Consider the following 27,136-nt stretch of genomic DNA (forward strand, 5'->3'; position numbering starts at 1 on the left):
GGGACACCCCGACTGCTGCTCTCAACAATTCAGGTCTAACTTCAGGCCTTCTCCGCCGGTCCCCGCGGCCCGGACTCCTCCCGCCCTCCCGGGTGCTCAGAGCCGCCGCTCCCCCCCCCCCCCCCCGCCCCGGTCACTCCCTGGTCACCCCTTTTGGGGACTTTCTCCCACCGGGTCTGCCTCCTTCCCCAGACAGAACGTGCGCCGTTTCCAGGGGGCAGATCTGGGTCAGATTCGCCTTTGGGTCCCCAGTGGCACGGGGGCGGGGGGGGGGTAGACGAAGCCCAGGGAGGGAGAGCAGGACCCTGCCTGGGGAGGGGGTGTGAGGAGGAAGGAAGGATGGAGACCCGGAGACGGGCTGGGAGAACACAGGAGGGGAAAGCAGGAGGAAGAAAAGGAGAGACCTAAACGAGAGAGCGCCAAGGATGAAAGGCGGAAGGGAAGGAAGGACAGCCGGGGGCGGGGGCGCGGGCGAAGTGGGCGCGCCGCCGCCGCCGCCGCCGCCGCCTCCCGGCCTCTCTTTTGTCCCTTCCCTCCTCCCTGCGTCACGCTCCCCTGGCCCGGCCTCCCCTCCCGCTCCTTCCTCCGCCCTGCTCCTCCTCCCCGGGGCTGGATGGAATTTTTTCCCCTGGACCGGGGCCAGCTCCCGGGCAAGGGGGGAGCCAGGCCGGACTGGGCTGGGAGGCTGGGAGGGGCCGGGCGGGGCCCCCCCGGGCAGGGGGCCGGTCGCCGGCGGGGTCTGGGGAGGGGAGCCGGGCTACGGAGTCCACGGCGCCGGGGAGGCGCGGGGAGGAGGCCGGCGGGGCGCGGCGCGAGAGGATGGAGAGGACGCGCGGCCCTGCGCCCCGGCGGGCGGTCGGCGAGGAGACCCTGACCACGCGGACCACAGGAGGTGAGTGCGGGCCGAGGGCTGCGGCCAGGCCGGACTCCGGGGTCCCCGAGGGGCGAGGACCTGGGGCGTGGATTTCTGGGATTCTGGAGGATGGTGTGGGGGGGGGGAGTGCCAGGAGCCCGGACTCCCGACTTCGTGAAGGAGGGGGTTGGGGAGCTGGATTCCGGGGTCCCGAGGCTGCACAGGCTGCAACACCTCCTGGACTCCAGAGGGAGGAGAGCGGCAGGGCTGCGGTAGGGAGGGCAGGGTGGGGTGGAGAAGGCTGGGCGCGAGGTGCCCCAGACCTCTGGGGAGGTGGAGGCCAGCGCCCGGCCGCGAGAGGGTTAATGTCTGGCCGCGGGGAGGGGGAGGGGCAGGGATGGGGCTGCGGGGCTCGGAGGGGTCAAGGGTGAGCCGTGCGAGCCGGAGGGGCCCGGGGAGGAGGGGAGGTTGTCTGGGCTGCCAGACAGGCCCGGGTCAGCGCCGGGGGCAGGGGATGTCTGGCGGGGGAGAGGCCCAGCAGCCGGGCTCCCGTGGGGACCTGGGATTCCAGGCCCCAACCCCCTCGTCTCAGACCCCGGAGTCCACCACCCAGCCCCTTCTCGGATCCTAGCATCCGCGGTCTCCCCAGGACCCGGCGTCGGGGCCCCCAGCCTCCTCCTCACATGCACCTGGGGGTCCACACTGCAGCCCCACCCCCTCCGAGTCTCTCGCAGAGGGTGGATCCCAGCGCCCTCTTCCTGGAGCACCCAGGAGCCTGGGGTCCCCTTGCAGCTTTGCACCTCGCCGCCCGGACTGGGGGGGGGCTCCTAACCCGGAACCCCTCCCCTTTCGTCCCAGCTGGAGTGCAGCCCTCCAGGGGTTAAGGGGGCGGGGCCAGCTAGTTGCTATGGTGCCAGACTGTTTGGGTCTGCTCTCTGACCCTTGGGGGCTCTCCAGGGTCCGCCAAGAGCGGGAGGGGGACCCAGATCTGGGGCAAGTCCAGCCCCTACCCCTTCCCCAAAGCGGGCCTGGACCGCGGGTTCCGCCCACGTCTGGTCCAGTGACCTGGAACGAGACCTGACCCGTGTCTCCGGGCCTCAGTTTCCCCCAGGAGAAACTGCCCGGGGTGGAGGCAGTGGGGAACAGGGATGCTCGGTCCGAGAATCTTCAAGATTCTCGCCTCCCGCTCCGCTCCCCCTCCCCCGGCCCCAGGCAGCCCCGGGGCATGCTGGGAACCCGGGCCGGGCTCCGGGCCAGGTGGGGGGGGCTCCTCCCTTCCCCTTCCTCCCCACCTTGGCCTGACTCTCGCCCCCGCCGGAGGCTCTGGGAGGCTGCAGGAGGGAAGGGGCCGGTGCGGGACCGCAAGCCGCTCCGGCCCCGTCCCTCCCCTCCTTCCCCGCCCCTTCCCGCTCTCCTCCCCCTCCCCAGCAGGTCGCTACCCCGGCCCGGGGCCCCTGCTTCACCACCCCCACCCCCAACTCCAGACCTGGCTCTGAGCTGCGAGAGGGAGGGAGAGAGGGAAGGAGAAAGAGGGAGGCGCTGGGGGAGGGGAGGGCGACGGAGAGAAAGGGAGAGACGGAGACCGGGAGAGGAGGAGGAGGCTGCGGGTCGGGATCCCGGACGGAGCCGGAGGCCAGACCGAAAAGCGGGGGCAGGAAACGAGGGAGAGGAGGAGAGGAGAGGAGGAGAGGTGGAGCGAAACTGAGGGAGGGAGAGCCGGAGAGGGTCCGGGGGACGGGAAGAGACAAAGCGGGGGCGGGAGGAGGCTGGGAGACAGACCCAGGTGGGAGGAAGGAGGAGAGGGAGAGGCCGGCGGGGGGCGGGGGGCGCGACCGGGCCACCGACGGGCAGCCCGGCCGGGCGGGGAGGGACGCGGAGGCCACCGGGAGGGCGGAGACAGAGGGAGAGGGTGAGAGAGAACAGCGCCCGGAGAAGGAAACTGGAAGGTAGACACGGATCCAGGAGAGGGGGAGCTCGAGGCCCGGGGCTGCGGGGAGCGGAGGCTCCCGGGACTGCTGGGGCCCGGGCTGGAGGGCGGCGCGGCTCGCGGGGCCCCACCCACCTGCGGCAGGCCTTCCGGGCCGGGCTCTCCCCTCTCCTGGCCCAGCCTCCTCCCCTGCTCCCCTGCAAGGTGCGAGTGCAGACAGCACCCGGGTGGCTGGGCTGGGAGGGGCCAGAGAAGCGGGGGACTCGGGGCGCCGCGGTGACAGCCAGCCCTCCCGGACCGAAGCTGTTATCCTTCAAAGTGTCCGGAGGCCAAAGAAGGGAGGAGAATAGGGAAGAAATGACCCGGCAGGCTGGAAGAGTCCACGCTCCCAGATTCCCCCAGCCGGGAGTCACTGCAGCCTGACAGGGAAGTAGGGAAGGTGGGACAGATGAGGTTCCCACCCCCTGGCACCCTGGGAGCCGAATCTCCTCTCAGGCCGTGCCTCCTCCGGGAGGGAAGTACCTGGCCGGACCGGGTCTGAGGGAGGAGGCTGGGCTGGAACCGTGGGCTCCTTGGAAAGCAGAGGACTGCATCCAGGACTTCTGGTTTCTGGGGGTGCTAGGGGCCTGTGGCTTAGACCCTTGGGTGTTTTGGGGAAAGGAGACCGTGCCTTGCCGTGGCTTGGACCTCTGAGATCCTGGGGGAGGAGGACCTGGGGTTTGGATCCCAGAGTCTGAGGGAGGAGGTCTGGGCCAGCATTCCTGAATTCCTTGGAAGGAGGAGACTGGAGGCCTGGACCACTGGGATGTTGGGAAGGATAGGGGCATATCCTGGACTTGGGTTCCCTGGGGAGGAAGGGGCTGGGCCTGGATTCCTGGGTCCTGGCACCCACCCGTAGAACCGACCTTGCGGGGCCTTCGCCACACACAAGCTCGTGTCTGTGGGTCCGTGTCGGGGGCTCACCATCGCGGCTGGGACCTCCTCGGCCCTCCTGGCCCCCCACCTTGTCTGTCCATCTGGCCGATCTGTCCCCCTGCCGCGCCCCCCGGGCTGAGGTAGGAGGTTGTATAGTTGAGGAGGACACCCACGGAGATCACTATACGGCCTCCTAGCTTTCCCCAGGCTGCGCCCTGCACGGGATGGGACCCGGACGGGGCAGCGGGCACCCCCAGGCCCACACCCTGCCCTGGGACCCTGCAGGGGCTGGGCTAGCTTCTCTGCCCACCCCACGTCCCTGCTTCCTGTCCTCTGTGTCTCCTACACTCACTCCCCTCAGGTCCTGCACTGCCCCAGGCTTTCTGGTCCGTGACCTTCTGTTGGCTCTCCACGTCTGCTCCTGCCTTCTTTGGTCTGCTTTTAGTTTCCTGGCGCTCAGGGTGTCCTGGATCTGCCTCTGTCTATTCTCACCCCCAACCAGGGCCTGTCAGGGCCACTGCATTGCCGGCCTCTGGGTCCCTGAGACCCTTTAACCTGTGAGGACGTCCAGGGTCACAGGTGAGGTTCTTGGGAGCCTGGCGTCTGGCCCAGCCACAGTCCTGGGGATTGCAGGTCAACCCCTGACACCCTTCTTCCCGAGATCTGACCTCTGACCCCAGGCCGCTGGCCCCTCCCCCTCCTGGAGTGACCTCACAAAGGTCACCAGCCTCTCTTCAGGCCGAGACCCTCCCATGGCCCTGCTGGTCCTGGCGAGTGCTGTCCCAACTGCCCTGCGGGCCCTGCTGGTGCTCAGGGTGTCCACGTGGGCCTGTCTCCTCTGCTTCACCACTTATACCGAGCGCGTTGGCATCTGCAGGATGTTTGCCGGGGTGCAGGAGCCTAGGATTGCCCAGTGCGAGGAGGCCTTCACCGCTGCCTTTCAGGGTCTCTCAGACATGGAAATCAGTGAGAAGGGAGACCCTTCTACATGGACCGGGGCCTGGGAGGGCGGACAAGGCTTTGGAAAACCAGGGGAGGGAGAGACAGATGGACAGACAGACAAGCGCAGAGTAGACACTCAGAGAAGAAAGCCCAGGCGTGGCGAGGGGCTTCACAGAGCCAGGGAAAGGGGCCAGAGAGGTAGGAAGGGCAGAGAGGAGACTCCGAGGGCGGGACCAGGCAGCAGAGAAGAGGAGGAGGATGGCGAGGGCCCGAGGCCCCTGAGAGGGAGCTGGAGAGCTGGAGAGGCCGGGTGGAGACTGGGGCCTGGGGCCGGAGAGCAGAGGATGCCGCAGAGCTTCAGGCTGGACGGTGTTGGGTGGAGCTGCCTCCCAGGCCCTGCCCTCTCCCACCCTCAGATTACGAGGAGAGGAGCCGCCTGCATGACACCTTCACCCAGATGACACTGTCCCTCCAGGAGGAGGCCGTGGCCCGGGGTGAGTACCTCCTGGAGCTCAGGCTCGGAGCCCCCAGGACCGGGAAGGGGGCTCTGGGTTTGGGTGGTGGTCTCTGAGGGGCGACATTGGCACCGTGAGTGAGACACGTTCAGCAGGACAGGTACACAGGCAAACGAGGTTGCCGATGATGGAGAGGAAGTGAGGGGTGGGTGGAGGAGACCTGGGAGGGGCTTGGGTACATGGACTGCGCCTCTGAGGTCGGCAGTGTTGCTGCTCCTCACCTGACCTCAGCCTGCCCAGCCAGGGAAGTGGGCTCATCTCCTTGCTTCCCAGGTGGCCTGCTTGAGGACAGGACAGACACAAGCATGAGTCCTCACAGTTAAAGCAGTTAGGGCCAGGGAGCCAGGAAGGAGGGAGCCATGGAGCAGATTGCTGAGGTGAGAGCTATGAAGGGACAGGGCCAGATTCCTGCTGGGACAGGCTCATGTGCCAGCCTCAGGCTGGTGAGACACATGTGTGCTGCTCGGTGGTACTGTGGAGGGGCCTGGGCCTTCGGGGGACACGTGTCTCTCTGGGGTCGTCGTGAGAGGCAACATTAGGCCTGGTTCCCCGAAGGTGCCAGAGGGTGGCCTTGTGGTGGAGTCAGAGGTCTGCAGGGAGACCATGGGGCCCTGATTTTAGGACAGACTGGCCACTTCCTAGGTCTGCAGCTCAGGGCTTATTTCTCCATCTGCTTGGGTTCCTTTTGTTCCCACCACACTCAATGTCAAAATTCCTCAAAGGGAGAGAAGCTCCCATCCTTCCGTGGGCCTCCAGAGGCCGCCAGGGTGGAGCAGGCTTCAGCTGGGGATCCCTCATCCCCAAAGGGAGACCTGAGGAACCCCAGAGCTGGAAGGAGGGGTGCATGATTAGGGAGACATGGAAGGAGGAGGCTTTGAGAAGTCAGGAATAAGGTGTGGATTTGGGTGTATGGGGCAGACTTGGAGGAGCATGGGCGCTGGGGCTGTGAGGATGGAATAGGAGTTGGGGCCCAGATGGAGTGCTGGGGTCTGGGTCTGATGGGCTGTTTGGGGAAGGGGGGCAGGTGACAGTGCCTGGGGCCTGGCTGCAGGGATCAGTGGGCTGTGGGCTGTCCCTGAGATGAGTGTGGGAGCAGAGCCCAGTGGGGCAGAGGGTTAGCCGGGTTAGGAGTGGTGATTGTGTGCACGCCCTGGGTATCTTGGGGTGGCTGGACGTTACTGTGACAGGAGCCCTGCTGGGGACACAGCTGGGGCCAAATCTGCGGATTCCCCACCCTTAGATGGGGCGTGTGGGTGACAGACAGAGACAGTCCCACAGTGCTTCCGGGTCTTGGGTGGTGGCCTATGCTGGGAGGAAAACAGGGAGCAGGGAACGGGGTGCTACTGAGAACAGGCTGGGCTGACGCGGTGCAGGTGAGAAGGTCCAGTTGGGCAAAGAGCTGAGCGAGGCGACAGTGAGCGGCCGATTGATAATGTGGGCAAAGGGTCCGGGTGCAGCGATGAGTCAGTGGGAAGGCCCTGGGGCCAGCGGGGCTGGAGAGGAGATGAGCTCAGACGGGTGCTCAGGGTGCCCGTCCGCGGAGACCAGTGGTTCTCAAGACCCAGGAGCGTCAGATCTCTCGGGGTGTTGCTAACATGCAGATGTCTGGGCCTGCCCTCTCCTTCTGGCCAGCGTCCTTCTTGGTTGAGGGCAGGAGGATGGAGGAGGGACTTGAAGGGTTTGACTGTGCCACGCCTGCCCAGCTCTGGATGCTCCTTGTGCCCCTGAAGGACGCCTTGGACCAGCCCATGGGGTGGGTGAGGAAGCCAGGCTCAGCTGGACCGGAAAGGGGGCGCTTAGAGATGTTTGGAGATGCTGGACTACAGTGATGGGAGGAGGCGAGGGCGGCTCCTGGTCTCTCCCGGATGGAGGGCGGGAGACAGGGACCAGTGGGCATAGGGCTGCCTCTTGGTGGCCACGAATGCTGTTGTCTGTGTCTGAACTATGGAGAGCAGAGTGCGGCACAGGTGGAGCTCCCCTTCCTCTGAAATCTGAAGCACTGCATGATCTGAAACTGTGAGCCACCAACAAGATTCCACAAGTGGAAAATCTCACACCTGACGTCACGCGACTGGCCTCAGTCCAAGGGATGTGTGACCGAGACCACACTCAAAACACTGTATGAAATTACCCATGGGCTCTGTGTATAAGGTGCACTTGAAACATAAAGGAAATCTGTGTTTAGAATTGGGTTCCATCCCTAATATATCTCAAATATTCTAAACTGTAAAAAGCCTACAAATCTGAAACATTTCTGTTCTCAAGGATTTTGGATAAGGGATACTCAGGCTTTGCAGAAAAGCAGGCAGTGTATTAGGTCAAGGATCAGGAGTGGGGGATCTGGAGCCCGAATGTCTGGGGTCCGATGTAGCTCAGACGGCCCCTAACTGATTTCTGTCTCAGTGTCCCCAAGCCACATTGGAAATGGTAATATTAATAGCTTACCTTCTCCTAAGGGCTGATAGACGCCAGGCCCAAACTGTGCCACTGACTGGTTTAGTACCGGGATGCCCCAGCTCTTCTGAGCCAGACACTGACAAGGGCCCCATGTTGTGAATGCAGAGACTGAGCATCAGGACATTCAGTCTCTTGGGCAAGGGTTGTGTAGGGAGGAAGGCCTGCTCTCCATCCCTCAGGTGTGGGACAGGTGTGCTCACAGATGGATGTGCCAGGACTCAAACCCAGGTGAGCTAGACCAGAGCTGAAGCTCCCAGCAGCGTGCTGCTCTTTGAGGGAGACTTTCAAACATCCTCCAGGGCCTTGTGGTGCGGTGATATAACCTACTCCTTTGCCTTTTTGAACATGGCGCCCCATCCCTGCTCGGACTCCAGTCCACACCTCCTCAGGTCACTTGGTATAGTCCACACTCACCCTCCTGTGAGTCAGTTGGTTTGGCCCATGGAGCTTTCAACCACTCTTCCAAGATCTTTGCCTCTCACCTGAGCGCCCCACTCTGACCACATCCTCCTGGCCCAGGACAGGCCTCCCAAGTCCTTGACTTCTCATTTGGAACCACTGCTTGGCTTCAGGGCTCCCTCTCTCTGATTGTGCATGTAGTGATCAGTGCTTCAGCCTTCAGCCATTCTTTTCCTTTCTTTCTTTCTTTCTGTTGTTTTTTTTTGTTGTTGTTGTTGTTTTGCTTTTCTGGGGATTGAACCTAGGGCCTTCACCCTGAGCCATGTTCCCAATCTTTTTTTTTTTCCTCCAGATGACAAGATATCTTTAAGTCACTAAAGCTGGGCTCTAACTTGCAATCCTCCTGCATCAGCCTCCCTGAATGCTGGGCGCTTCAGCCACTCTCTTCTTGCCAATAGTCTCAGATTCCCTCCTTCCTCTCACGGCATCAAATCACAGAGGAACCTTCCTTCCCTCCTCATAACGGCTTAAGCAAACTAGAAATTTATTTAGCTAGCACTTAGGGCAAGCCCCAGTTGGCAGTTCCAATTTCTTGGGGAACGGAGCCCCTTTCGGCTTTCTGCTCCACCATCCTAGAATATAGCCCTGTACTCATGCCCTGTATGGCTACTAGAGCTCCAGCCGTCACAGCCTAGTTTCTGCAGCAGGATAGAGAAAGTGGAAGAGATAGGTAACATGGTACCTTCCTTTCAAAGGTACTTCCTGTGTGGTTCATGTATGATTCTAACACATCTCAGTGGCTGGAACTTGGTCATGTGACCATAACTGAGGCCTAGAAGTGAAATCTTTTAGCTGGGAGGGGAGGGAAGCACTTTCTCAGGTGAAACACAGTGTTCTGTTACTAAGGAGAAAAGTTAGACGTTTGGTGGCAGCTGTAACAAAACACCATAGGTTGGGTGCCTTAACAATAGACATTATTTTCTTCACAGTTCCAGAGGCTAGAAGTTCAACATGGAGGTGTCAGTGAAGGCAGGGTTGGTTTCTTCTGCGGCCTCTCTGCTTGGCCTGCAGATGGCCGACTTCTCCCTGTGTATGTCCGCCTCCTGGTTTCCTCTTCTTGTAAGAGACTAGTCGTCCTGGACGAGAGCCCCTCCCTATGACCTCACGGTAACATAATCACCTCTTTAAGATGAGCCCATTCTGAGGCACTGGGGCTGAGGACTTCAACAATCGCCTGGGGGGGGGGGGGACAGAATTCATACCCTGCAGCACCCTGGCAGCATCACACTGTGCCTCACGTCCAATTTCCAAAAGTGCCTCCACAGTGAGATGAACTTGGCTGTTGTTGTTCTCTGCAGGCCTCACCAAACCTTATAGCCGGGAGGCCATTCGAGGAGTCAGAATTGGAGTCCCCAGATGGAGCACACAAAAGAGCAGAGAGGGCTAGAAAGGAATAGCTGCTGGGGGCGTGGAGCAGTTGCAGGGCGCGCCCTGTTAGAGGGAGTGGCCCACCAAGCTCCAGCTAATTGCTGCCTTATGGCAATTCGGTCTCTGCAGTACAGCTTTTCCAAAAAAAAAAAAAATTCTTTTTTAAAGACATGCCAAGCATTTTATGTGACTTCCCCAAATTTTATATGTTGGCAACCAGTTCATTAAAAAAAAGAAAAAGAAAGCACTTCTCAGGCCAAATATAACACATCCAAGAGATGTATCTGGGCCCCAGGCCCCGGCCTGTGGTCTCCAGTTCCAGGCTTCCGGAATTCATTCTTCACATATTTATTGAGCTCTTTCAAAGAGGGCTCTCTTGAATTCTGAGGACACAGCACTAAAGAAAGACATTTATTTGGGTGGTGGACTTAAATGTCAACATATATAGACCTGTCATTTCAAACTGGTGAGAAGTGTGCATGAAACGAATAGGTTACTATGAGAAAAACTGGCTTAGAGCAGATTTGTGGCAATGGAAAACCTTTAAGGAGGTGACATGAGGTTAAGACATGGAGGATGCCTAAGACTAGAGGCCAGATGTGGTCCAAACAGAAGTCAGCGTGTGCAAAGGCCCTGAGGTGCTCGGAAATGTGGTTCTCTTTTGAAGGGAAATGAAAGTGAGCAGAAGGATGCATCAGAGAGGAAGAAAGAATTAGGTCAGTCCCCAGAAGGCCTAGTCGGTCCTGGTGAGGAATTTGCTGGTTAGGCTCCCTTTTCTCCCAACAAGTTAAAGGCCGATGTCGCGAGAGCTTCCATCCGGGACAGACTAAGGAGGCAGGAGGAGGTGAGGAGGAAAGAGCGTTGGTAATGAGAGAGACCTGGGCGTGCAGAAGGGGCAGATCCTATGACAGCAAGTCCAACCGACTGTGCCCACCATAGGCAAGGGCTGTTCTACAGGGCCCACTCCCCCCTCCAGGGTCCTTTGAGGTTGCCTTCCCTGCTGCCGCGGAAAAAATGAAGAGGGCCATTCTGCAGCTTAAAAAAGGTAAAGTAGCACAGTGAGAAGATCCCACTAGAGACCCGTCGGTAGCTCTCCAATCTCCTGACTGACTTCAGAGTTGGAGCCCTGAGTGGAGGATTTCTGACTCGCCTCATCACTCTTACGCTGCCTCCGCCCCTCTGGCGTGTTTCCTGTCCAGCTAGCACCTTTCTTGGGACAGTCCTATGTGCATGTTTCCCCTGCACCCCATTCGGATGGCTAAAGGAGGCCTGGTCCTGCCTGGCTTTTGGGAGCACTGTGGGCTTGGCCCCGCCCCCTGGGTGGAGCGAGGTGGGCCTAGTCCCGCCCCTGGGAGGAACAATGTGGTCTGGTCCAGCCCCGTGGGAGGTGCATGGTGGGCCTGTTCCCGCCCCCTCCGGAAGGTGTCTTGCTTGGTAATGTCTTTTGGAAGCTTTCTCAGGGACCTTCCTGGGGCTTGTGACGCTTCCTCTCTTTCCGCAGTCCAGCCCTGCATCCCTCCTTGCGGTAAGGATTTAATCCCAAACTCACATCTGGGGCAAGGGAGGCGGTCTGGGTCGGAGAGCATGAGTGGGTCTCAGATATGGAGGCACCTAAGAACCCTGGAGAAAATAAGTCAACTAGATATTGCTCGGAGGGCGGGTCCGAGAGCCAAGCCCAGTCAGTAGGGGTCTCTAGAGCTTTTAAACGATGACACAAGCAAGGCGGGGTCAGCACCCACCCGGACAAGGGTCACCGGCCAGGGCGCGGAAGGAGCCCAGGCCCGGGTCCTCGTCTGCAGGGATCCAGGAAGCCTCCCGGCGCTTCCACTGCCGCGGGTGCTACTCCACCGTGTGCGACCTGCCGCTGGACTGTCCAGGTGAGGGCGCCGGGGACCGGGCCGCCTCTGGGGACGTGGGTGGGGGCCTGCGGTGTGACCCCGTGTCCTCAGTGCAGGACGTGACGGTGGGTCGCGGCGACCAGGCCATGTTCTCCTGCGTCGTGGGCTTCCCGCTGGCAGAGGAGGAGATCGCTTACTCCTGGAGCTTCGCGGGGGGAGGTGTGAGTCGGGGCGCAGGGGGTCGCCTGCGAGGGGTGGCCACCGGGAGCTCGGTGTAGACACAGGCCTCCTGCAAGGGGAACCCCGGGGCTTAGAGGGGTGGGGTCCCAGAGTGGGGCCAGGACTCCGGGTGCGCTGGGAAAGGGATTGGGAGTAGGGAGGGGCAGGGACGAGGGCGTGGCCCGTCCGGGGGCGGGGCTTGCGGTCTGGGCTGCGCCTCTTGGACCCGGCCCAGGCGGACCCGCTCCCCGGCCCGCAGCTCCGGACCCGGGACGCATCCTACTTCCGAGGTATGCCACGGGCCCGAGGGTACCTGGTGCGGATTCGGCCGGTGCAGCCCACGCACCGCGGGACCTTCTCCTGCATGATCCTGCACGACCAGCGCCCCCTGGCGCGGCTCTACTTCTTCCTGAATGGTGCGGGCGGGCCGGGGCGGGGGCGGGGCCGGCTGGGGCGGGGCCGGGGCGGGGCCGGCCGGGCTGACGCGCGCCCCCGCAGTGACCGGCCCGCCCCCGCGCGGGGAGACCGAGCTGCAGGTCCAGTTCCGGGAAGTGCTCCGTTGGGCGCCGCGGGATGCGGAAATGATCGAGCCCTGGAGGCCCAGCCTGGGCGAGTTGCTGGCCCTGCCAGAGGCCCTGACGCTGGGCAACCTGGCCGTGCTGGCCGCCGTCATTGGCCTGGCATCGGCCGCTGCAACGGTGCTGGTGTGGTGAGCCCTGCGTGCGGCTGACCCCTCAGACCCGGGGTGCGGGCCTGGCCTCCTCTGAGACCCGGATTTCTGTCCAGCCCACCTCCCACACACGTGCCTCCTTATCTCCCCAGGGCATTCTTCCGATGGTATTTGAGTGGTGACTAACGAAGGTACCTCGTCCGTATGCCATTTTCATTCCTAAAGTAAAGGGTACATTTCAGCGCTGTGTTCTTCTGACTCCTGAAGGTGGTCACTGCTGACTCGGCGAAGGGCAGTGTACTCCACGTGCTCAGGTGACTGTGGTGACAGTGGGGCCCGTGCTGAGGGTGTTAGGCTCCACCCCAGACCCCTCCTGCATTTCTGGCATTGCCTGACATTGCCCTGTCCAGGAGACACCCCTAGAGCCCCCAACGTGGCTGTTTTCCATCCTCTTAGACCGCCACCCGCCCACAGCTCATGACGGAGTGCTGAGTCATGTTTAATACCTCCTCAGCTTCAGATCCACTGCCAGGTCTCTACCTTTCTAACTCCGGACCCCTCGGTCCCAGTCATCACTGTGTCGCGTCTGAATCACGGTGGCAGCCTCCGAGCTCGCCTCCCTGTCCTTGCTTGGCCTTGTCCCTCTGTAGTCCATTCTCTTCGGACCTGGAGTGATATTTTACATCCGAGTGTCCATCCAGCCTTTTGGCTTGCCCGGGTTGCACTGGTTGAAGAGGAATTGTCTTGGGTCACATATAAAATACAGACTATGGTTAATGAATATGTGACAAGGCTTCCCTTTTTAATATTTGAACTTAAAAGTTTACAAAACATTACAAACCCAGGTATAATAACTAAGAACACTTACATGTCTGCTTAACATTGTGTCACAGGCACACACACACACACACCTGTAGGTAGGCTGGAATACTGTTACTGGCGATTGTGTCACACGTGTGTGTCATGTCTGACCTGCGTGGATTTTGATTATTTGACTGCGTGGGGCAGGTGCCCTCAGGCCCCCAATACTGTGCCGTCCCCTACAGTGTTCTGTTGTCACCTGTGTGTCAGTACTGTGCTCCGACACTGTGCAGTGGAGTCAGAAAGAATATTGCTGAATATCACATCATTGTTTTCTGCCTTGTCTGTCCAGGGTTGCATGTGACATCTTAAAGCGTATCAGATTGGGTCACTTCCCTGCTCCCAGTTTTTCAGTGACTCCCTCCTGCCAGTAGAACAAAACCCAATTCCTGCTCCAGGGCTCCAGGGCTCCACAGGTTCCAGTCCTTGCTGACTCTGTTGGCCTTGCCCCCTCCCAGGGGTCAAGGTGGAGTTATCAACCTCTTACCCTGCAGTTTTCTCTGGCCTTTTCTCCTTCCTAGTGAGCCTTCCCTGTCTCCCCAGGATCTTGTATATACATGTTGTTTCTTGCCTAGGATAGTGTTTTTTCTCTTTTTTTTCTTTGTCCAGTTAATTATGATTTTCCTCCAGCAGCCATTATGTACCTTAATCTCCATGACAACTGTGAGTCCAGCCAGCACTGTTTTAGCTTCTCTACCTCCCCTCACCCCACTTGCTACTTCTCAGCCCCAGGGGCCTCTGATTTTAGTCCCCCAGACATTGTCCTATCCCCAGGCCTTTGGTCTTGAGAAGTATCTCCAGGAACGCACCCCGCTGTCCTCACATGGGCTCCAGCCCACGTGCCACCTTCTCTGACTGCTCCCCACCCCTGTGACTGCCTGACACCCCCCCACACTTTAGCTTGTGGAGCGCTCATCTGGGTGTACTGGTGTTAACTCTTGTTTTCATCGGTTCTGTCCTCTCTCCCTAAGAGAAGCTGCTGAGCATGGAATCATTCTCGATCCCTCTTGTGTTCCCTTTCATCAATTCATTCACTCAGCATGGATTTACTGAGCACTTACTATGTACCAGGTATTTTCAGAGCACTCTAGAACTGGTAATGAAAAATTAGAAGAAGAAAAAAAAATCTGGCCTCTCATCAGACTAAGATTCTAGTTGATAATAAACGAAAACTTTCTCTACTCATGACACCAAAGTGCAAAGTGTAGTGCCGTTTTTGTAGTGTTTTTTTGTTGTTTTGGCCTTACAACATATCCCCCAACTCTCTGGACACTAGTTGAGTGTTTATAATTTAATTCTGACACCAACTATCAGAGTTAGTGTCAAGCTCTAAGGATTTAGGGGCTCAGACCCGCAAGCTTGCTGTCCCTTTAGGTACCACTCACAAATAGTGGGTCCTAGGGGTCCCTGGAAACCCACCCCCATCCCCAGTTCGATAATTTGCAAGAATCATTACATAACTCAATGAAACATTTTTCACTTTGTTATAACGGATATTATACAGAGAATGTTCATAGCCAGGTCAAGAGGTACATGGGGCAAGGGCCGGTAGGGTCTCAAGTGGCAGTGTTTCCGCTGGGGAGCACTACCCTCCCGGCACGTGGATGTGTGCCCCACCCTGGAAGCTCTCTAGGCGCCCCGCACTTTGTGGCTCCATGATTCAGGTATAGTCAGTGACTGTCAATCTCCCAAGGATGGCAGTTGAGGCTGAAAGCTCCATGCACCTCATCAAGGCTTAGTCTCACTGGTGACCAGCCCCCATCCAGGGGCCCCTCAAGACTCAGGAGTAGAACAAAGGCTGCTCCTGTCACCCAGGAAATTCCAGGGTTTAGGAGCTGTGAAAGATGCAAGTTACAGGGTGTTTGGAGCTGGAGATCAGGCCCTGAGGACAAACACCTCAGATTTTTCTTACCGTGTTCCAGTAAGAAATTAAAATAACATCGAGTCATATGAGAATATATGTAAGGAAGAAGATAAGGCAGAGAAACAGACTGGGAGTGTTGCGAGGGAGGAGGTTTCAGAAGGATCTTTCGGGGAGACCGGACTGAGAAGGTGACTTTTGAGTAAAGACTGGAGGAGCTGAGGTGGGGCCGTCTGGATATTTGTGTTAGAAGCATTCCAGGCAAAAACAGCTGGAGCAGAGTCCCTGAGGCAGGGGGAGTCTATGCAGGAACAGCCAGCAGGGCAGTGTGGCTGGAGAAGGACTTCAGGAAATGAGTACGGGGTGAGGTCAGAACCCACAGGGAAGGGGGCCAGACCAAGCCAGACGTTTGGCCACTGTGAGGTCTGTGGGTTTTCCTCTAGGATGAGAGTCACGGGCAGCTGCGAGCCAAGGAAGGTTGTGGTCTGATGGACAAGGCTACTCGGTACAAGGGTGGAAGTCAAGCCACTGAAGGTGCTGCGGTCATTGAGGCAAAAGATGAAGCTCAGGGACAAGGTGGTGACAGGGAAGGTGAAGAGATGTGGCTTCAGATTTGTGTGAAAGGTAGACCCAGTGGGGTTTGCTCAAGAATGAAGAGTTTTAGGAACCCCCTGGCACAATGGAAATATCCTAGGTCTGTACGATCCAGTATGGCAGCACCCACTGCCTGTGCCCAGTGTGGAACTGAGTAGATAACCTTCGGTCACTTTGATTAGTATAATAAATAGTCCCTGCTCTGTGACAACAGAAGTCTCAGGGGCATGTGCCCCTGGGTATGCCTAACAAATCACTCTTGTGTACTTTTTGAGAAGCTCCCCGAAGCCAGGAGCTCTTACTCAGTTCTGTAGTTGCAAACCTGGCAGAGCGCACAGAACTCAGGAAGTACTTGGTAGATATGTTTGTGACTTATTGGATCAGTGAATGACATAAGTATTATAAAGTCCCATGTAGTAGTGGCTACTATTTGGACAATACAGCTGTGCCTGCTGAGGCAGGGAAACGGGGGGAGCAAGTTTCTAGGGGTTAGGGGAGGAACGAGGAGAGATGGGAGTGGGTGTTGGGACTGTTAAGTATCTGGCTCTGCCATAGAGGCATGGGGAGATACACATCTGGAATGGAGGGGCAAGGCCTGGTCTGAAAGTCAAAGATTGGGAGTCCCGTCTCTAAGCATAGAGCATGGATGCAGTGGTCAAAGCCGTGGATCACGGGAAGCCAGTGTAGATGGGAAAGAGGATGAGAAGAAGCTTCTCCAGTGTACAGCAGCCATGTGAAGAGGATGCAGAGAAGAAAACCAAGGGAGAAAGACAGCTAGGCACCTTCAGCCTCCTTAAAGCCAAGAGAAGAAACCATTTCAAGGAGGAAGAGAGCACACCTGCACCAAATGCTGCCAGATCACACTGTAGCAGGCCTGAGAACTGGTCATTGGCCTTAGTGGTGTGGATGTCGCAGTGAGCTTGACAAGAGTGGCTTCTGTGGAAGTGAGTAGGTGGAGCAGGCCGCTGCCTGGCTGGTTGGCATGGGTTTGAACCTGTGGGAATCAACATCATTCATTATGGAGATAGAAATCAAAACCACAACGAGATACCAGTTTGCACTCACTAGGTTAGTCTGTAATCAGAATGTCACGTCGTAAGAACCCTGGCAAGGGTGTAGAGAAATTGGAACCTTTGTGGCCTTGCTGGTGGGAATGTGAAGTAGTACAGTCCCTGTGGGAAGCGGCCTGTCAATTCCTAAAGGGAAAAAAGACAATGAAACAATTACCACAGAACCCAGCAGTTGCTATCCTAGGTAAGCAGCTGGGATGAAGCTCCCCCAGTGACTCCCTGCTTGGGTGGGGCCTAAAGGGTGACTGGATTATGAGGGTCCTAACCCTGTGATCACTCACGCCTGAGTACAGCTGGGTGGGCTGTCGGAGGTCCCTGGGACATGCCTTTGGAGGGTGTACCTTCTCTCACTCTCCTCCTGCTCTGCTTCCGGGCTTCCAGAAGATGGGAGCTTTCCCTATCCTAGTGCTTCTGCCTGGGAGCCACCCAACTGTGGACTGAAGCCTCTGGAACTGTGAGCCAAAAATAAGCTTTTTTTCCCTTTAAGTTGTGTATGTTGTGCATTTGTCCAGCAGTGGAAACCTAACACAAAACTGAAGAGAACTAAAAAAACTCTGTCCATAGAAAAACTTGTGCATGAACGTTCATAATGGCTTCGAAGTGGGAACATTGCCAAGGTCCATCAGCTGATAAACGGGTAGAAAAAAAGGTGTTGTATCCGTACTATGGAATATTACTTGGCCATAAAAAGGAATGAATCAGAGATAGATGTGGCAACATGAACAAACCTTAAAAACATCACACTAGATGAGAAAGTCACGAGACAGCATATGTTGCTTGACTCCACTTCTATGAAATTTCTGGAATAGGTAAATGTATTAGAGAGCAGATGAGTGGCTGTGTAGGTCTTGGGAGGATGGAAGATGAGGAATGAGGGGTGATCATCAGTGGGTATGGGAGTCTTTTCAGGAGTGATGAAAAAGTTCCAAAAATTAGATTATGTCAATGGCTGCACAAATCTACAAACTTACTAAAAACCCCTGGGTTGTACATTTGGAAAGGGAGAGACAAATACAGGCGGCTCTCAAGTTTTGCTATTAACAGGAAAAGAAACGGGGAAACTGAGGTCGAGAGAATTTGAAACATAGGGGAGAACAGTATATTCAGGTGGTTGTGGGAAAGAGCTCCAAGGGGGGGAAACAGTGCTATCGCGGGCCAGGTAGGGAAAAGAGCCAGAGTGAGACCTCGACCCACAGCGGGGGTAGGGGTCACAGTGGGGCTGGGTTCGGGTCCCAGCGAAGACAGCTCTCCCCTGCAACCGGAAGCAGCAGCGAGATCTCGGCTTCCGTGCCTAGGCAAGGGTGGCCCGGGCCAGGGGCATCACCCATTGGCGATGGCAGTGCCCCACCGGGTCTGCGAATGGCCTCACGGACGCTGGTCCGGGGATTGATACCTCTGCTCCCCGCAGGGCGAACACGGGTTCCAGGAAGGAGAATCCCCAGCCCAGGTTCAAACAGCCAGCACCGGACAGCCAGAGCACGCAGTTCTTTCGAGGAGGCCTCCCCAACCAAATTCTCAGAAAACGGGCCAGGGTGCTCAGAAGAAAATAAATAAAGTTCTTTATTATTTCCTAATCACAGTACGAACATTAAATAAGCACAGGGCGGAAGTGGGGCCTTTCCCCCCTTCCTAAAAACCCACACCCCGATCAATAAATACCCTCCCCAGACGTCCCAGCCCGCACGCAGTCCAGGCCGAAGAGCCTTGGGTCCGTCCTCCCCCGAGGAGGTAAACTGAGGCCCGGAGAGGGCGTCCGAGGCTGCGGGTGTCCTGGGCCCCGGGCCGGCCCTGCTCACACCTGCACGCGGTAGCCCCCCGCCCGCCGCCGGCAGAGCCTGCGCACGCCCACCCAGTACAGCGCCATCATTGCGGCCCAGTAGCCGGCGTAGGCGGCCGCGCCCGCCGCCAGGTGGCGGCCCTCGGCGAGCCGCGCGGGGCTGCTCCAGTCGGCCCCGGCCTCCTGCGCCACGCTGCGCACCAGGCCCCCGAGCAGCAGCAGAGCCCAGAGCGCCAGCGGCAGCGCCGGGACGTAGTTGGCCGCCAGCCTGCGGCGGCCCGAGGTGCCCCAGCCGCTCTGGTTCATGGTGACCAGCGCCAGGAACTTGGCGGGCAGCAGGCCGCACATGTAGAGCGGCGCGTACAGCGACAGCAGCACCATGCGCCCGCAGCCGCGCAGCCAGGCCGCGAAGGCCGCCTTGGCCAGCGCCACGCCCTGCACGCACAGCAGCACCCACAGCAGCGCCCACGGGCGCCCCGCGTAGAACAGGCGCAGCACGGTGGCCGCCACGAAGAACGGGAAGAGCCCCGACACCACCGCCTCGTAGGTCATCCACGCGTGGTGCCGGTGCCACCACAGTGCGTTGTACAGCCACTCGCGGAAGTAGGACTTGGACCAGCGCGTCTGCTGGCTGAGCCAGCGCAGGAAGGACGACGGCGTCTCCGAGTAGCAGCGCGAGCGCGACGTGTACCTGGCGGGGACAGCGGAGCAGGAAGGGGTCAGGCTCCTCCGGGCCACCAGGGGTCCGGTGCCAGACAGGAGGGACGTGGGGGGGGGGTCGCCTCGGCCGGACCCTGGGGGAGGGCGGGTCAACCTCTCTGGTTTCCTGTATGTAAAAACAGCGTCCCTGGAAGTGCTGATCTAGTCTGGGGAGCTGAGGCAGGGGCATCTGGCGTCAGGGCCCCGCCTGGACAATTTAGAGAGACCCTGTCTCAAAATAGAAAAGATCTGCAGCCGTAACTCAGTGCAGAGGCCCTGAATCCAATCCCCAGTGCCAAAAGAAGATCAGGAAAAAAGGAAGGAGAAAGAAAGGAGGGAGGAGAGGGTGAAGGAGGAAGAGAAAGGGTGGAGAGGGAGAGAAAAAAGAAGCAAAAGGAAAGAAGGCGAGAGAAAGAGGGACGAGGGAGGGAGGGAGGGAGGGTTGCTGTGAGGACCGCATGGGATCAAAGGCCAAGTGCCTGGGACCAGGCCACAGTACTTGCTCAACAGATGTCAGCCGCTGTGATGTCGCTGTGACTAACACCTTCCTCCTGACAGGGCCAACGTCCTAACGGTCACTGAGAAGCCGTTACTAATGCCGCTGTCATTAAGCCGTTACCAACACGACTCTGCCTGCTATTCCTGGCAGGTCCTGGCGGGAGGAACAGCCTGGGGCTGCTAACTAGGGGAGACCTCGTGTCAGCCGTTCTCAAGGGAACCCCTTCTTGTGGCTGTGGCGGACGTCAGTGACCCGTCCCAAGCCCGTCTGTGGAAAGTCACGGGCCACGCGCAGTCTGCTCCTTGCGAGGGGTCTGTCTCCACAGAGCCACTGCCGAGTGGAGTGTCCAGGCCTCCTCCTTCAGGTCACCTGGCACCCACAGTGGCCTGCCTGCTTCTGCCCTTGCCATCTGTTGTCAAAACAGCCGCCAGAGGGATGTTGTCACATGCCGCTCCTCTGCTCCAAACCCTCTAGGAAGCTGGGCGTGGTGGTTCACACCTGTAATGCTAGCACTTTGGGAGGCTGAGGCAGGAGGATCATAGGTTTGAGTCCAGCCTGGGCAGCTTAGTAACTTAGTGAGACCCTGACTCAAAATAAAATGTTTTTTTAAAAGGTTGGTAGGCTTCATATGAAGGGCCCTGGTACTTAATCCCAAGTACCCCAGTATGGCAGTGGGGGGGGTGAAGGTGGGGGAACCAAAATACAAAACCCAAACCCCAGCTGCCTCCAGGGCTCCCTCACCTTCGTCCAAATCCCATCAGCCTTCCTGAGGACCTGCTTGCCATCTCTTTGCTCCTGTCCCCCAAACGCTTCCAGCTCCTCAACCAGCTGGCTCATTTTTGGAGCCACACTACTCAAGCCTCAGTCCCCCCACCCCAGGCACTGCATTTAACACTTCCTGGGGCCCCCGGAACTCCTCCCCTCTGTGTGTGTATGGGGGGCTCTTCCATAGCGCAGATGGTTAACGTGCTACGTGTTACCTGATTTATTGTCTGTCTCCTCAATCAGTGTAAGCACGAGTCTGCGTCCCTTCCGTCCTCTGCGGTGTCCCCAGAGCTTAAACCTTGCAGGCATCTAATGAGTATCTGTCCAGTGAGTGAACCCACCACAGCGCCAGTGCTTCCCTGGGTCGATCCCACTCTCTCTGGATCTTTCACAGGTCTCCAGGTAGTCACACTGAACCACTTCTCCCAAAGCGTTTAGCATTTCCTGGAGATCGGGAGCTCTGCTCCTCTCTCACTTGACTCTTCTCCTCTTTTCTCTCCTCCTTCTCCCTCTTCCTCTTTTTCCTCTCCTTTTTATTTTATTTTATTTTTTTGTTGTTGGCTTGCTCACTAGTTAGATCCCACCCCATCCACCCATCTCTCACCTTTCTCTCTCACCTCCCTCCTTACCTGCAGTGACCAGGGCTGCCTTGATCTCCAGGGTGGAGCTGACGGCCCCTCCCAGCTTGTTTCTTAGGGTGGAATTCCCCACCCTCGCCTTGTCTCATTTGGTGGAGCTCACTGGTCACATGGCTCAATGCAAATGTACCTTGGCCCTTGATGGTATCTTCCTATGTCCCCTATTATCTCACTTGGTAGAGCCCTCTGTCCTGCAGATGACCTTGGGCTTGGAGGATTCCCCCCAACCACACACACACACACACACACACACACACACACACACGAATGCTCACTGCCTCCCCACACACCCCACCATCCAGTCTCTTCAGCTTACTTGGTGGCGTAGCCCATGCTGAGCATGCGGTTGGTGAGGTGCCGGTCATCCCCAAAAGTGCAGTGGGTGCCCAGGAACTTCTGGTTGTACCAAGCCTCCAGGAACTGCTGCAGGAGGTTGTTCCTGTACAGGCCTGGGTGGGCGTGGGGTGTGCCAGAGGATCAGCCTTCGCTGTCCCAAGGCCAGGGCGCTCCCAGTCCCACCTTCAACTCCAACCCCATCCTTCAGGGTCTCAGCCCAGCCTGTCTTGTCTCCAGCTACAGCTCCGGCCCCGGTCCTATGCTCAACCCCATTCCAACATGCGAATCACTGGCCCATGCCACTTGAGTGTAGGTCTGCCCACTCTGGTGCCAATGCCCCACCTACCCTCCGCCCCATTCAAAACCCGCCTCCAGCACCAAGCTGAGCCCGACCTGTCACTGACTGCAGCCCTGTCCCATCCCCTTCCAGACTCCCTTCCCCAGCACAGCTCCAATCTCCATGCATACCCTTTTCTAACCCATTCCCCACCCCACCCCATCCCCAGCCCCATGCCAACTTCTAATCTTACCCCATCCCAGTTCCACCCCAGGCTTGTCTTTGCCCCCAGCCCGAGCACATCCTCAGCCCCCGCTGGGGTCCCCTTCTCCACAGGTGCTCACCCAGGGGGCCGCTGATGCAGGACACGCAGTGAAAGTAGCTCTGACAAGCTCGCTCCACATTGAAGGCAACCCAGTACCGCAGGCTGCTCAGGAAGCTGACCCAGGAGTCCAGAGGGTTAAGGATCCGAACGTCTCCCCCAACCGCCCCGACTTGGGGATCCTCATCCAGCACCCGCACCAGCTCCAGCAGCGCCATGGGGTCCAGCCTTGTGTCTGAGTCACACACCTGTGAGGTAGAAGGGCCAGGATCAGACCAGAACCTGCACAGGGCTGGTGCCTGGAGGAAGGGCATCCCCGGTGGGGGATGTGTGACCAGGGCGTTCTCCAAACAACCTGAATATCACTGTGAAACGTTCAGCCATTTTCCACGTCTAATTATTTCTTAAGATGAACTACAAGACCCATGCTCTTGGACAATACCCATCTCTAGCGTGTGCACGGGACCTGTAGCTTACTTCTAACAAAATATGGTAAAAGTGATGGGTGATGCTGCCTCTAATTCTATCACCTTGTATGGAAGTGGTGAGGGGGTTTTCCCATATAACGAAGGCCCCAAGTGTGTTAACTATAAGTTAATCAAAATGAGACCATCCTGGGTGGGCCTGTCCTAATCAGGCAAGGCCTTTACACAGCGAGTCTGGAGGTCAGACTCTCGCCCCCTGGCCTGGACCAGGCAAGCTACCACGAAGCTTCTGTGGCTTCAAGAAAAAATCTGCCAACACACACAGGCTTGGGAGAGGACATCTGCCCCCGGATAAGACCCAGACCCAGCTGGCAGCTGACTGCAGCCCGGTGACACCCTGAACAGAGCACCAGTCTGTGCCCAGACTCCTGACTCACAGAAACCATGAGATAATAAGTTGTAATGGCAACCGAGGGACGCGTGTTGTTTGGGCTGCTGAATTTATCGTAATCTGTTTTGCAGCAATAAAAATCTAATGCAGTCTATTAGTGACTAAATCTCCACATGGAATGGCTGAAGGAATGACTAAGTAAACAAACAACTCTCTACCCTGAGTACATGGATGGATGGATGAAGAGAATCTCAACATCTAAGAAAGGGAGAGAAGGAACAGAGCTCTGTGTTTGATGGATAAGTGAATGAGTCAGAGTGACTGGTCTCACCCTGGATGGAGAGATGGGTGTATGAATGAATGAGTAAAGGAAAGAGTTTCTACACTGATGAATGAAGGAAGGAAGGAAGCAATATTATACTGAATGGATGAGAGACTAATAAATGGCTCTCTACATGAAATGAATGGACAGATGAATGATCACTGAATCAAGGAAGTAAAAAGTTTCTGCCTGGAATGGCTAGTTGAACAAAGGGAGAGTAAATGACTCTAACTGATCAGATAAATGAATGAATGGTCTCCATACTGAATGAATGGCTGGATGACTAGATAAGTGAATGAAGGGCAGTTGGGTGAATGAGAACGCCAGGAAGGATTCTGTGCATTGAACAAATGATCTCCACATTGCATGGGTGGACAGATGCGTGTGCGGATGCTGAGTGAAGGAAAGTCCTTCCATTGAGGGATGGATGGATAAAGGAAGGAAGGAAGGAAGGAAGGAAGGAAGGAAGGAAGGAAGGAAGGAAGGAAGGAATTCAAGTCTCGACACTGCATTTGATCTCAGCCAAGGCGGCGCCTGCACCGAAGGAAGGGCCCAGGGCCGGGGTGAGGCCGCCGTCCGCTCACCTGCACGTAGTCCACCGAGTCGCCCAGCGCCTTGAAGGCCGTGTACATGACCTCGCGCTTGCCGCCCCAGCGCTGCGCCACGCACACGCACCTGCGCGTCCTGACCAGCGCCTCCACCGCCAGGCGCCCCGGGTCCTCGGCTTCCACCTCCCGGTAGGCGCCCGCGCCCACGGCGCCCGCCGCCGCAGGTTCCCAGGGCTGGTGGTAGTTGCCGTCCCACACGTAGGTGGCGGGGTCCTCGTCGGCGAAGACCTCGCGGAACATGTCCACCATGTAGAGGTCCTCGGCGCCGTTGCCGTCCACCACCATGAGCACGCGCAGGCGCGCGCGCGGGTACAGCAGGGCGCGCGCGGACGCCAGGCACTGGCGCAGGTAGGCGGGGTCCTCCTGGTAGGCGGAGATGGTCAGAGCCACGGTGCGCGCCGAGCCCGCGTCCGGGAGCCCCCGCCTGGCCGCGCGCCGCGCCGCCGCCGCCACCCGCCGGTGCTCCAGGTATGCGAAGAGGCTCTGCGCCACCAGGTGCGCCGACAGGAAGGCGCCGTACAGGCCGAAGGCCAGGAGGCCGTGGCGATCGGAGGCCAGAGGCACCCCGGCCGCGTAGGCCCAGGTGATGAGGCACAGGATGAGCAGGGCGAAGGCGACGGTCAGCAGTCGCCGGGCCAGCCCGGAGCAGCGGCGCGCGGTCCGGGCGGGTTTGGGCAGGTCCTGCGGGCGCGGGGAGGGAGAGAGCATAGAGCACGGGCAGGCTGAGGCCCCAGGCGCTTCTGGGGACAGCGCCCAGGCTGGGTGGGAGGTGTCCCAGCTTTCCTACAGAACATTTCCCCGGGAGGAAGATATTTTTACTAGAGATACTAGAAAGACATTTTTATTGGTGAGGGCGATTGTGGCAAACCGGTGTCCAGGGGAAAGCCGGATTTCATCCGTCCTGATAACGAGTTATTTTTCACATTTTTATCTTCCCTTAAATGCACTAGCTCTAGACACAGTGGAGTGTGGCAGGATTCCCTCTTCCGTCTTAGTGACACATGAAGTCAAGATCGTCTCACAACGCAAGGGACTGGAAGGGTAAGGTAAAATGGCCCGTACCAGGCACCTTTCATATGAACCGACTTATTTTAACCCTCATATTAGTCTGTGGGGTAAGGACTGTCATCGTCCCATGTTACAGATGGAGCAACTGAGTCACGCAGAGGCGGAGCAACCTGCCTTGGCCCTGCCAGGTGGGAGCTGCTGCTCTTTTCTGTTACAGGTGAGGAAACTGAGGCCCAGCGAGGTGAACTCTCTTGCCCAGGGCCGCTCAGGTGAGTACCTAGAGGAGTACCTGAGGCTTCAGACTCAGACAGCGAGGCTCCAGCGCTGCCCTCTCCCTGCCTCCGACCCCCTGACGCAGCTTCCCGGCTGAGTTAAATGAGTCTTCCGGACCCACAGGTGACATGGCCACGGAGCCCATTAAGCCGCCCTTGGAACGCAGTGGGGACCGAAATTTTTCTTCTGTTTAGTTTTAATTAAGAAATTAAAACGGACACTCCAGCTATCGGCAAGCGTTTATGGTACATAGGTTTAGAATGAATTCAGTGTACGAAGCTTCTGTTTCACAACTATAAATTTTACAAAACTGAAGCCCAGATTAAGTATTTCCCACGAAAATGTAGGCTCTCCTTGGCAGTGCTGTGCGTACACACCGGACTTTGAGCCTGAGTCCGAGAATGTAAAATATCTCATTCATAGTTTTGTATAGATTACTCATGGAAACTATCATATTTTCAATAAATAGCAAAGGTCGGAATGTTAAGGCCTGCGATAGCCTGCAAGATAATAGCTTTTTATATTTTCATACGGTTAAAAAAGCCTAAAGGAAAATAATAGTTTGTAACACATGAAAATTATATATGTATATATATATATATTTTTTTTGTGGTACCAGGGATCAAACTCCCTTGTGAGGCAGGCACCATGCACTGAGCTAAATATCCAGCCCTTTAAACCAAATTTTATTGGCACACCACTGCTCTCCTCTGTGTATGCATTGTCTACTGCATCAAAGTCGAGAAAAGAGAGATCAGAGATCATAAGACCCCCACATTCTCAAGTATTTATTATCTGGACTTTCACAGAGAATGGTTTCCGACTCCTAACACATTGGGTTAAACAACAGATACATTATTAAAATTAATTTCACCTGTTTTCACTTTTTCAAATTTTTAAATCATATCTGTGGCCCATGTGCTGCCTCTGTAGGACAGAGGTGAGGTGAGGTAGAGCATTTAGGATTTGTTTTTACAGGACACTGTGCTGCCCATGCTGACCTCACACTTGCAGTCCTCCTGCCTCAGCTTCCTGAGCAGCCTGGACTACAGGCATGTGATACCCAGTTTGAGGTAGAGAACTTAATTGCTCAGTAATGATTATTCTTTCTTTTAGAATTTTGTTTCTCGGTCCTTTTACCCCAAACCTGGCCTTTCCCAAGCTCACGGTGGTGGCCCAGTTCATACTGATGGACCCACATACCCATCCATGTTCCCCCCCCCACACACACACGTGTGCTCACATGTGACGGGGCACACAGACTAAAAACATTCGTTTTCTACCACACAGCCACTGACACCTTCTCTCAGATCACATGACCTGGTGGCGCCACATCAGCCACACAGGTGAGCCTGCTCACACCCACTATACACCATCCACGTGGACACACGGCCTTCATGAGGAAGGAGCAGCATGGATAAGAGGTGTGCACATGACAACAAACTCAGTCACACCCCCCTCCCCCTGTGTCTGGGACGAAGACAAGCAGTAGTTAACATTTCAGATGAGAGGGCCGGGGATTTAGCTCTGGTTCCACCGCCTGCCTCACAAGTGCAAGGTCCCGAGTTCAATCCCGGGTACCAAAAAAACAAAAACAAGACATTTCAGATGAGATCGGACCATACGAAATTGCCATTTTTATAGCTAAGGTGCAGCTGAACATGGGCCATTTCATTTGGTTCAACTAAATACTTTACTGAGTCCACAGTCATGGGTGACAGGCAAATACAGCTCTCTCCTGCCTTCTGCTTGCTTGCCCTCTCTTTCTGTCTCTGTGTCCCAGGGCGCACAGGCAGACTTACACGGATTTAGAGCAAGGTAGACATGTACGGGAGCGTGGACACGTCACAGCGCACATCCATGTACCTGCATGGCGGCCCACAACACGGCAGTGACAGGCAGGAACCCACATGCTCAGCCCCACACGCTCCGCGTCCCGCACACACCCGTCTCAGCCTCACTCGCAGGACACCCACGAAATCACACCGCACGCACGTGGGTGCCGGCACGCGTGGCCACACACCTGGGTCATCCTGCGGACTGGGTCGCTGCTCTGGCGCTCTGGAGTCTGTGGCCCAGAGCTGCAGCCCCGTCATTTGAAGAGCGGAGGAGCTGACGTCAGGAGGAGCTGGCCAGGGCCTGTGAGGTCACAGGGTGGCAGCTCCACCCGCTTCCCGCCAGGGCCGCTCCCCGCCAGGCACCTGCCTTCCAGCTCCGCGCTCACCTCAGCCTCCTGCCTGGCCCTGC

The 27,136-nt window shown here is 57.4% G+C and overlaps 2 protein-coding genes and 1 long non-coding RNA gene across 21 annotated transcripts; 1 reads left to right on the forward strand and 2 right to left on the reverse strand.

Moving 5' to 3' along the window:
* Positions 1 to 544: 544 nt before the first annotated feature.
* Positions 545 to 20,508, forward strand: Spaca6 (sperm acrosome associated 6). Of its 11 annotated transcripts, XR_015447281.1 has the most exons (10): positions 4,248 to 4,661; positions 5,054 to 5,131; positions 10,413 to 10,481; positions 10,938 to 10,961; positions 11,198 to 11,313; positions 11,391 to 11,493; positions 11,753 to 11,909; positions 11,992 to 12,202; positions 12,316 to 12,477; positions 12,620 to 14,209. XR_015447281.1 is itself a non-coding variant. In XM_087200898.1 (9 exons), the coding sequence occupies exons 1-9, from the start codon at positions 820 to 822 to the stop codon at positions 12,347 to 12,349; spliced, it is 867 nt and encodes a 288-aa protein (XP_087057024.1). In that variant the 5' UTR covers positions 545 to 819; the 3' UTR covers positions 12,350 to 14,209. The 11 variants fall into 11 exon arrangements, 8 of the variants coding, with proteins under 8 accessions (XP_087057024.1, XP_087057025.1, XP_021101934.1 ...); XM_087200898.1 differs by lacking the exon at positions 4,248 to 4,661 and adding an exon at positions 545 to 892 and having other exon boundaries at positions 11,391 to 11,495; positions 12,316 to 14,209; XM_021246275.2 differs by lacking the exon at positions 4,248 to 4,661 and adding an exon at positions 547 to 892 and having other exon boundaries at positions 11,236 to 11,313; positions 11,386 to 11,495; positions 12,316 to 20,508.
* On the reverse strand, positions 9,617 to 11,918 carry LOC147821284 (uncharacterized). The gene is made up of 2 exons (XR_015447283.1): positions 11,807 to 11,918; positions 9,617 to 11,563 (listed from the first exon to the last, which is right to left on the reverse strand). It is a non-coding gene; the product is annotated as an uncharacterized LOC147821284 (long non-coding RNA).
* Has1 (hyaluronan synthase 1) lies at positions 13,644 to 27,126 on the reverse strand. Of its 9 annotated transcripts, none has more exons than XR_015447279.1 (6): positions 23,585 to 27,126; positions 21,885 to 22,110; positions 21,244 to 21,376; positions 17,943 to 19,017; positions 16,545 to 16,675; positions 13,644 to 16,473 (listed from the first exon to the last, which is right to left on the reverse strand). XR_015447279.1 is itself a non-coding variant. In XM_087200896.1 (5 exons), the coding sequence occupies exons 1-5, from the start codon at positions 26,983 to 26,985 to the stop codon at positions 18,342 to 18,344; spliced, it is 1,722 nt and encodes a 573-aa protein (XP_087057022.1). In that variant the 5' UTR covers positions 26,986 to 27,126; the 3' UTR covers positions 13,644 to 18,341. The 9 variants fall into 9 exon arrangements, 3 of the variants coding, with proteins under 3 accessions (XP_087057022.1, XP_087057021.1, XP_087057020.1); XR_015447278.1 differs by adding an exon at positions 17,278 to 17,349 and having other exon boundaries at positions 13,644 to 16,675; XR_015447276.1 differs by having other exon boundaries at positions 13,644 to 16,675.
* Between the last annotated feature and the right edge of the window lie 10 nt (positions 27,127 to 27,136).

Source organism: Heterocephalus glaber, unplaced genomic scaffold (assembly GCF_053883595.1).
Source record: "Heterocephalus glaber isolate CG9 unplaced genomic scaffold, H.glaber_assembly_v1.0 deba00001745, whole genome shotgun sequence".
Classification (NCBI taxonomy): domain Eukaryota; kingdom Metazoa; phylum Chordata; class Mammalia; order Rodentia; family Bathyergidae; genus Heterocephalus; species Heterocephalus glaber.

Bases quoted from the DNA above. Each gene is read 5' to 3' on its own strand.
- Spaca6 (XM_087200897.1), top strand. From the start codon at position 4,448: ATGGCCCTGCTGGTCCTGGCGAGTGCTGTCCCAACTGCCCTGCGGGCC. The intron at 10,962-11,235 runs GTAAGGATTTAA...CCTCGTCTGCAG, and splicing joins GCCCTGCATCCCTCCTTGCG to GGATCCAGGAAGCCTCCCGG. The intron at 12,203-12,315 runs GTGAGCCCTGCG...TTATCTCCCCAG, and splicing joins GCTGCAACGGTGCTGGTGTG to GGCATTCTTCCGATGGTATT.
- Has1 (XM_087200894.1), bottom strand. From the start codon at position 24,316: ATGCTCTCTCCCTCCCCGCGCCCGCAGGACCTGCCCAAACCCGCCCGG. The intron at 21,377-21,884 runs GTGAGCACCTGT...ACGCCCACCCAG, and splicing joins CTGCATCAGCGGCCCCCTGG to GCCTGTACAGGAACAACCTC. The intron at 19,018-21,243 runs GTAAGCTGAAGA...TGTCCCCGCCAG, and splicing joins AGCATGGGCTACGCCACCAA to GTACACGTCGCGCTCGCGCT.